Raw genomic sequence first — 10,121 nt, forward strand, 5'->3', positions numbered from 1 at the left:
ATGAATAATAAATGCAATCTATATATGTCAATCCTATTTTGGATTGTAATTATGCCCCGCAAGCTAAATGAAATTTCGACAATTCCTCGGCTTGTATGACCGACTTTGACCTTTGACAATTGCACCTGCGAAGATTATCTTATACTCGACAAAGTTTGTCAGCACCGTAATTTTATTGACAAACCAAAAACCTAAATATTTGAAAGATATTCGAAAAAAAGGATACTCTCTCCGTTCCTTTATAATAGGTTGGTTTTGTTTTTAGAGAAAATTAAGGAAATTAAGAGAACTAATTATTGAAAATGGTCATCATGACACTTGTCAATAAAAGAAGTGAAGTGAAATGGTCCCCATGACACTTGTCAGCAAAAGAAGTATAGTGAAATGGTCTACAAGACACTTGTCATAAAAAAAATTTAAGAAAAAAAATGGTCCCAGAAAACTAAAGTAACATTTGACTTTCCCAATTATGAAACCAGCCTATTTTTTTGAAACATTTATTTTAGGAAACCAGCCTATAAAAAAGGAACGGAAAGAGTAATTGATATCAAATTATGTGAAGATTTTAAACCATGGAGGTGATCGTCAACCTAGTGGCGACATGGTGTATTTCGATTATTTATTTACTTAATTACATTGGCAACATGGTGCTTTCAACCATTTATTTTCCAATTACAATGACAATGTGGAATATTGCAGAGTCATTCATAAAATAGATATGTTTTAAAAATTAGTTTTAAAATACACTGTAATTATACTTAACTCTATTTATAATTCTAATATTTTTAATAAAATATAAGTAGTATTATTTTATTTATTTTTATAAATTTTTTAAAATTTTATTATTAGATAAAGATTATTACAAGAAACTAGTTGGAAACCCAACAAGCTGAGCTCCAACAAAGTACTACTACATTAATTGAACGAGCCTCATGAGGAACCATCCAAGGAAGCCGAAGCAGATGGGGGATGATTATGTCGCAAGAGGGGCAAGCTAACTCTAACTTACATGTCAAATTCTGCAATATTGAGTCATTGGGGACTCGAACCTGGGACTTACTGGAGCTTGAGCACATTAAAACTTTGAGGAACGGGGATGACCAGCTGAGTTAGCTACCTGTTTTTATAATTGTTTTTATCATTTAATAAAAAAAATTATGATTATGGTTTGCTTCAAAAAAGTAATATTATTATTGTAATTATTATTATATTGTTATTTATTATAATATAAAGAAAAAAACGAAAAATAAAGAACGAAATAAAAGTTATAAATATTATAAAGTGTACAATCTTCTAGATAAAATTTGTCTTTATAATAAAATAATAAGGTTAAAATAGAGAATCAATTAAATCAAATTATATGGGTTCACAGCTTCTGTTTTCCTATCTGTTAAATGCTAGTACTGAATAGCTTTTAAAAGCAAGTACAAAATAAAAGTGTTTCTCACCAAAAACACTTTACAAAAAATTACCAAACACAATTTTTGTTAAAATCGTGTTACAAGTTGGTTACAAAAGGATTTTGATAGGAAAAAAACAATCATAAACTGGCGTTAGTGAATCCAAAATAAAACTATTCAGGACTTATGTTAAATAGTAATTGACGATTGAGGATAAAGCTTGTCAGCATCATAATTTTATTGACATACCAAAAATCGCAAGTTGGAAAAATATTCGAAATAAGTTAATTGATAAAAAAAAATATGAGTAGATTCTAAAACACAGAGGTGATCGCCAAGCTAGTGGCGACATAGTTTCATTTGGTTATTTGTTTTCTTAATTACATTGGTAACATGGTGCTTTCAACCATTTATCTTCTAATTACAGTGGAAATGTGGAGTATTTAAAGTCATTCATACAACTCGACATGTTTTCTGCACAAATATTTATCGCGGAATAACCGTGGTTGATGTTCAAGTGTTTTCTTTCTTAATTACATGCATTCAACCAGAAAAATTTCCTGTTCAGGAGTTATTACAAAGTTCACAGAAGTGTGTTTCGACTTTTTATTTTCTTAATCAAGTGGCAAAGTGGTGTCTTTCAGACTGTTAGTTTTCTTCAACACGCGCATACAACTCAATAGATTTTCTACTGAAAGGGTTATTATGGAATCCATATAGGTGTAGTTTGACTGTTAATTTTCTTAATTACACACAAAAAACTGAATAGCTTTATTGTCTCCAAGGTTATAACGAAGTCCATGTAAATATAAATTGATATAAAAAATTATGTGATGACTTTAATCTAAAAAAAGTAATAAATAACCTAACGACGACGAGGTGTCTTTCGGCTATTCATTTTTTTAATTACACTGGCAACTTGGTGTTTCTCGACTGTTTATCTTATTAATTACAATAACGACGTGGATTCTTTTATACTGGTAATTTTTTTGAATTACATGCATATAACTAGATAGGTTTTCTTCCCAAAGGTTTATTACGGAATCCACATGGGTGATGTGTTCGAACAAGTGTTTTTTTTCTTAATTACATGCAAATAATCAGACAAGTTTCATGTTGAAACACACGGAAGTGTGTTTCGATTTTTTACTTTCTTAATTAACCGGTTTCAGACTGTTAGTTTTCTTAATTATGCGCAAAAAAACTTGATAAATTTTCTGCTGAGAGGTTTATTATGGAATCCACATGGGCGTAGTTCGACTATTAATTTTATTTACTACACACATATAACTGAATAAATTTCATATCCCAGAAGGTTATTATGAAGTCTATGTAAACATCAATTGATGTTAAAAATTATAGGATGGCTTTAATCTACAAAAGTGAATGATAACCTACTGGCGACATGGTGTTTTTCGACTATTTCTAATTAAACTGGCAACATAGAGTGTTTCAGACCGGTTATTTTTCTAGTTACATGCATACAGTTAGATATATTTTTAGTTCAAAAGTTTATTACGAAATCCACGAGGGTGAGGCCTGACTGTTTATTTTCTTAATTATTTGCACTTAATCCGGAAAATTTCTTGTTCCAGAGTTACTACAAAGCCCAAGAAAGTGCGTTTCCACTTTTTATTTTCTTATTAAGAGACAACGTGGTGTCTTTCAGATTATTAATTTTCTTCATTGCGTGCATACATTCAGAAAATATTTCTGCATTAGGGTTTATTATGGACCCACATAGTTCGAATGTTTATTTCTTAATTACACACTGAATAGCGGGGGTGTAACAACCACACCCAATATTTTGTTCAGCAATTGTATGGACTAACTCCAATATAATTCCAAGAGAATCTACTAGACAGTCAGAGTCAATCAAGGAAATATATCCAAAAGTTGTATCACTTTCTCAAATCAATCAGCAAATCAACAAGATAAAATCTGTGAACTGATTGGTGTGAGAATAACTTGGACGGTATTAAAAACCAATGTCCAAGCGTCAGTCAATTTTTATCCAACAAACAAGGTCGTATTTACCAATTGAATGAACTATGCACAACCTGTGATATTTCAGTTATATAAAAATATAATGAGGAAAAGAAATAACACAGATACCAGAAGTTTTGTTAACGAGGAAACCGCAAATGCAGAAAAACCCCGTGACCTAGTCCAATTTTGAACACCACATTTTATTAAGCCGCTACAGACACTATCCTACTACAAGTTAACTTCGGACTGTAATGTAGTTGATCCCTAACCAAGTCTCACACTGATAAAGTACAGTCCCGTTCCTTACGCCTCTGAATCCCAGAAGGACTCTACGCACTTGATTCCCTTAGCTGATCTCACCCACAACTAAGAGTTTCTACGACCCAAAGTCAAATTTGTCTCCCACAGATAAGTCTATTCTGATAGATAAATCTGTCTCCCAAAGAAGTACCTATAAAGGTTTTGTTTCGTCTTTTGATAAATCAAGGTAAACATGAACCAATTGATAATTCGGTCTTATATTCCCGAAGAACAGCCTGGAAATATCAATCACCTCACAATAACTTAACTATATATATATGGTAGTAGAAGAAGTTATTGTGGAATCACAAAGAATGAGAAGAAGAGCTTTGTAATTACTTTTATATCTTACCTATCGGAGATAAATCTCGAGCAAATCTTAGAGAAGATAATACTCAATACGATAGCACAGTTAGACGAGAACACGCAACTACAGAGAAAATAGTTGGGTCTGGCTTCACGAATCCCAAATGAAGTCTTCAAGTCGTTAACCTATAATGGTTTTGGAAAAACCTAGGTTAAAGGATAATCGACTATAGTCGCAACTAGGACACTAGGAAAGTGTCGAGATTAGGTTTTCCAATTGCTAGAGTTCTCCCTTATATAGTCTTTCAAATCAGGGTTTGCTTACAAGCAAAGCTAAGTTAGCTTAGAAACAAAGCATTCAATATTCACCGTTAGATGAAAATATGATTTAAAATTCAAGCTAAGTTTGCTTAAAACCAAAGAAATATCTCTCCACCGTAGATGATCTTAGTTTGTTACACACAAATGAAATAAACCTTCATTTAGATATAGGTAACCGTACCTAAACATGTATATTGAGTTGGCTCAACAATAGTTAACCAAAGTTAACCATATGAACTTTTTTATCTCAAGCACATTCATCTAACACTTCTAGATCAAATATGATGATCAATTAATCATGAAAGATAATCAAATGATTCTAGTTACTCATAGAGTTTTTCAATTGTATATGTCTCATAGAAGTATATAAGAAACAATTGAAACAAAATCGGATTGATTCGTAATTGTGAAAAGTACTTATACCGAAATCAATTCATGAACATTAAGCCACAGTTTGCAAAATTTACATTCCTTAATTTATTAATGTATTTGTTCATGAGTATGAAAACATACTTAACCGATTTTTAACCACTAAGTTTGCAAACTGGTACGCAAACTATAGTTCCGGACTTTGGTCTTGTCCCGCCGTTTGCAAATGGGTACACAAACAGCCGTCCCGGACCTAAATTAGGTTGAACCGTTCGCATACTGGTGTGCAAACTTGGTTCTCGGAGTTTAACAGTTAAAACCGTTCGCATACTGGTATACAAACAAGGTTTCCGGACCTGAATCATACCAAAATTTGCATACTGGTATGCCTACTATATTGTATCCAGACAAAGGTTAATTGTTTTATACTCCCATTTCAATCATTGAGACATCCTTAGAAGACGACCATAGTTGTCTTACACAAACCATTAGCTTATAAGTAATTTTCAAGTGATCGAATGATCATACGAAACTTTCCGAGTCGACATCAAATGACTGGCTTACACAAATCATGTAAGATGTTTCAAGGAAATTTTGACATGATCATCTTTTGACTTATTTTTTAGTTTCTAACAAATAAATTGTTTCCAACAAATAAATTGTTTCCAACTAAACTCTTCAAGATTAATGATGAACATAGCTGAAGCAAAAAGCTTCCAACACATATTTCGAGAAATAGATAAACGAGATAAACCCGGCTCGAAATATCAAATGTGTATAATATAAAAGTCTATATAGTTATACGACTTAGTCCACCTGGCACGCAACCAGACAAATTTCCTTTTCAACGGTTATCATAAAGTCCATGAAAATATGTTTCGATTTTTTATTTTCTTAATTAAGCGGCAACGTGGTGTCTTCTAGACTGTTAATCTTCTTAATTACTCGCATACAACTGAAAAAATCTTCTGATTACGGATGAATCCACGTATCTGCAGTTCAACTGTTTATTTCCTTAATTACACCACATCCAATTAGATAGATTTCCTACTCAGAAATTATTACGAAGCCGACATTAGCGTATCTTAATTATTCACACTCTTATTTACGGCGCAATCAACCAGACAGTCTTCTAGTCCGACCGTTATTATAGAGTTTTTCTGTTCATCTGCTGTTACAACGTCCACGTAGAGACATACACGGGCTTACAACCCAGTTACAACCCTAAACATAGATTTAAGGAATCTTATCCAACCTAAACGATGGATTAGCACCCTGCTTAAGTGACAAATTATGCAAAACAAGAGATGGTCGACATAGAAAATACATCAAAAGATCCGTATATAAAACAAAGTTTAGGTACAACAAGTTAGACTTTTTCCATTTCTTGGCTCAAAGCAGCTGATTTATACTCTTTTCATTTCCCTTCACACTTAACTTTATCTGAAAATCAAAACAGCCTTTGACATTTGTAAACAAGTCAATGAAAAAGCAAAAACCAGCCTTAAAACCACCCTTTCACTACATCACAAACCCGAACCCACTCTGTTTTTTCCATATATAAATAATATAAAATCACTCTCTCTTTAACAACATCTTCACACACAAATCTTCTTCTTCATCATCTCTCTCTTTTATAAAGTCAGCGCCGTCCTTTGTCTCCATTCTCATTTCCTCCGAGAACCCAACACAGTAGCAGCTCAAGAAGAAGAAGATTTCAAGAATCACACCCAAAACAGAGTTAAAAAAAAAAGAGAAGTTGAAGATTTTTCATTAATGGAGGACGATTGGGATCTACAAGCGGTGGTTAGAGGTTGTTGTAATACAGCCGCTTCATCATCTTCATATTCTGCTGCTGCTGCTACAACATCTTCTGCTACTGCATATTGTTCAAGAGTGGTGAAACAGGAGGAAGAGAGTAATCATCAGTTTTTATCTGTTTTGCCATCTTCAGATCTATTTTGTTCTTCATCTTCTTCGTTGAGAAATGATGTTGTTGGAGTTGAAGATCTTGAACAGCTTTATAAACCCTTTTTTAATACTTCTTCTCCATTGTTATCATCATCACCTCAACAGCAGTTACAGCAAGAACAACAACAACCCATGATTTCATCTTCTCCAAAAAGTAACAGTACTAATCTGTTTGCACCACCATTAACAGCAACAAAAATGGTTACTTCTTGTTCTTTTTCATCTTCTCCAATGGTGTTAGGAGGATTGCAAATACAATCTCAAAAACCCCATCAACAACAACAACAAATACAACAACAGCATCAACAGAAGCAGAAACAGCAAATTCATCATCATCATCGTCCTCTTACCGGTGGTTCTATGATTTCTACTCAATCTCAAACTCCTAGACCCAAAAGAAGGTAAGAATTGATTGATTCCCCCTTCAATTTTCATTTTGGATTTTATTGTTAATTGGAGATTTCCATTAACCCAAAAGTTATTCTGTTTTCCTTTTTGTTTCCCCATTTCTTCCAATCACTAATTACTCTGTTTTCTTCCTGCCCCCCATTAAAGCCGAAATCACTCTGTTTATTTTTTCAATTACTTTTCTGGGTTCTCAACAGAATCAAACACTCTTTTTAACAGAACCCCCAAATTTAGCAATCACTCTGTTAAATTCTTCAATTTTTTTTTCTCAATTTTGGATTGCATTTACACAGGAAGAATCAACAAAAGAGGGTAGTATGTCAAGTACCAGCAGAAGGATTATCATCTGATATGTGGGCATGGCGTAAATACGGTCAGAAACCTATTAAAGGCTCTCCTTATCCAAGGTTCGTTTTTGCTAGTCCAGTAGTAGCATTAAATTCATTCAGTCATTTCATCAAACATCTAACATTCTTTCTATTTTCTCAAAAAACAGAGGATATTACAGATGCAGTAGCTCGAAAGGATGTTTAGCAAGAAAACAAGTTGAAAGAAGCAGATCAGATCCATCAATGTTCATCATCACATACACAGCTGAACATAATCATGCCGTTCCAACTCATCGGAATTCATTAGCCGGTAGTACTCGTCATAAATTCTCTTCATCATCATCAGGCCAAAAACAGAGTAGCAACGGATCAGATCATGATCAAGAATCAAACAAGCCACTGATTTCTGCATCTTCTCCGACGATATCGTCACCGAGTAACAATAATTTATCACCAACAACACCGTTAATGAGTACATCAATGGATGAAGATGATTCAAATGCATTGATCAAACAGGAGTTACTAGATGAGTTGGATTCTCAAGATGATTTGGATGATATGATTTTATCTGATGATTTCTTCAACGGTTTAGATGATGATTTCGTTGGTGGTGCTGGTGATTCAATCAACGGTGGTAATTCTTCTTCGACAACAACAGCAACAACAGATCCTGTTTTTGATGATTGTCTGATTAATTCTACTAATTTCCCTTCTCCTTGGTTCATCAACAATAACGCCACCACCGCTGGCGGCGGTAGTTAGCTGAAACTGGTGGCTGAAGAAAAACAGTAAATTCAGTGTTCATTTTGGTTTTTTCTTTTTTTGGTTTTTTTAGTGAGAGCAAAAATATAGATAGTGCAGAGAGAAAAGAGAGTAAAGAAAAGAATCTTTTCTCTTCCACCACCACCACCTCTAGGTCCACCACCACCATCACCGCCGCAAGGTCCACCACCACCATTAGCAGCATTATGATTCCCAGTTTTACAGCATCATTAACAAAAGTGATTCCTTGTATCCAATCTCATAGTAATAATAAAGATTTGGTCAATTCGTTGACTATTTTTAATTTTGAAGAAGAGGAAAAATCCAAAAGTAAAGATAGAATTTGGAAATTGTCAACGCGTCTTTTTTTATTCCTTTTTTATTATTGTTATTGAAATATTTTTGTTTCTTTATATATGTGATTGACAGCTGTTGTTGCGGTTGATTCCTTGTCTCGAGGTACAAAACCGCGTCACCGACTCCGAGTTTAACTCGTGTGGGGTAGTGTAAGGTAAACTGGAAGATTTGATTTGATTATGTAATTCACTCACGTTGGGTAATAAATTGCACACTAATCTAGGATGTGATCGGGGTGGTGTAGTGGGTGGTGGTGGCGTATTGGGCCGAGAGATACTAAAAAGGGAAAGCTGTAGGGAGCGGAAAGTGGAATCAAGTGGGTCCCGTGATGAACCACAGAAAATGGATAGCCTAAGTGGAAATGGGATTACTTTCCATAACACGTGATACCAGTGCAAAGGAAATGCACACGTCTTATAGGTTCGCGAGTCCAGATTCCGGTGAGGATTTACCGGGGTTCCGGTGAAAGTATGATACAAATTTTACTTATTATATATACGTTCATTTCTCAAGAAGAAATACTGTCACTTTTTCATAAAAGTTATTTTGAATCAGGTGAATTTGGTATAATTTTTCTAATTTTATTTGAATCCGTCAAAATTGTTTCGCAAACAGCTTGTGATATAGAAGGAGATTTTTTTTTTCTATTATCACTAATTTTCTACGAATTTCAGTTTTGGAAATGAAGTTGAAAATATTGAAACTCTTATGAAATTAGTTCGGAACAGAAGCTAACTATGTCTAGGATCTCATTTCATGAGCCGCATAATCTGCTTACACAGTACATTGTTGCAGTTTGTTTGCGCTCATTGATTTTTATGGTGCAGTCCCGTTTATAGGATTAAATGGGTATCTTGATTTAAGATTAAAGTAGATTAGTTAGGAGTTTCAAATAATATGATGATTTTATTGATTTTTGATAGCTAAAAGCAAGACAAAGTCGATGAGATTACTTATAAACAAATGAAATAAAATCCAAGGGTCCCTAAAGCTGGGGATCTAAGACACATCACACATGGCATAATCTTAGACAAGTTTGAGACACCTTAGTGACAAATCTAACGAAATCTGCATTTGATTACTCACAGAAACAAATCACTAGTAAAGTGGATTTGGTGAACTTTTGAACATGGGCTTGATGGGCTTTGTATGGAAATGGAGGTTGGCTAGAAGAATATGAGGCCCTCATGCACTTGGTCTCTAGTGATGGGCGTAGAACAAATGACATCTTTTTTGGGTTTCGAGTATGCATGCAGACAGACGAGCAAATAAAGTGGCAGATCAGTTGGCTAAGAAAGGAATGAAATGTACTACTACAATTCTTGATTAGACCAAGTTCCCTTATTTTTAATTCCAATAATAATTTTCGGCACTATCAAAGCGTATGGATCTTGTAATCAAAGTACAAACCTTGTATCAGTTCAAGAGGAGGCTAATTTTACAGATTCAGTCATCAGAAGGACAATTCCACCTGAACCCGCTTCTAATGGGAAGGAATCAATTGATTAAATGATTCTGTTTTCGGTAATATATTTATATTTTCAAAAATAAAATAAAATTACATGCACTAATCGGATAGATTTTTTGTTTAAGAGCGATTAGGGTGTAC

The 10,121-nt window shown here is 33.9% G+C and overlaps 1 protein-coding gene across 2 annotated transcripts; it reads left to right on the forward strand.

Moving 5' to 3' along the window:
• The first annotated feature begins 6,260 nt into the window (after positions 1-6,260).
• LOC113274695 (WRKY transcription factor 22-like) lies at positions 6,261-9,021 on the forward strand. 2 transcript variants are annotated; one of them, XR_003323158.1, is made up of 5 exons: positions 6,261-7,057; positions 7,358-7,471; positions 7,561-8,394; positions 8,585-8,666; positions 8,757-9,021. XR_003323158.1 is itself a non-coding variant. In XM_026524083.1 (3 exons), the coding sequence occupies exons 1-3, from the start codon at positions 6,462-6,464 to the stop codon at positions 8,153-8,155; spliced, it is 1,305 nt and encodes a 434-aa protein (XP_026379868.1). In that variant the 5' UTR covers positions 6,261-6,461; the 3' UTR covers positions 8,156-8,459. The 2 variants fall into 2 exon arrangements, 1 of the variants encoding a protein (XP_026379868.1); XM_026524083.1 differs by lacking the exons at positions 8,585-8,666; positions 8,757-9,021 and having other exon boundaries at positions 7,561-8,459.
• Positions 9,022-10,121: the final 1,100 nt, after the last annotated feature.

This window comes from Papaver somniferum, chromosome 4 (assembly GCF_003573695.1).
Source record: "Papaver somniferum cultivar HN1 chromosome 4, ASM357369v1, whole genome shotgun sequence".
NCBI classification, from domain to species: Eukaryota; Viridiplantae; Streptophyta; class Magnoliopsida; order Ranunculales; family Papaveraceae; genus Papaver; species Papaver somniferum.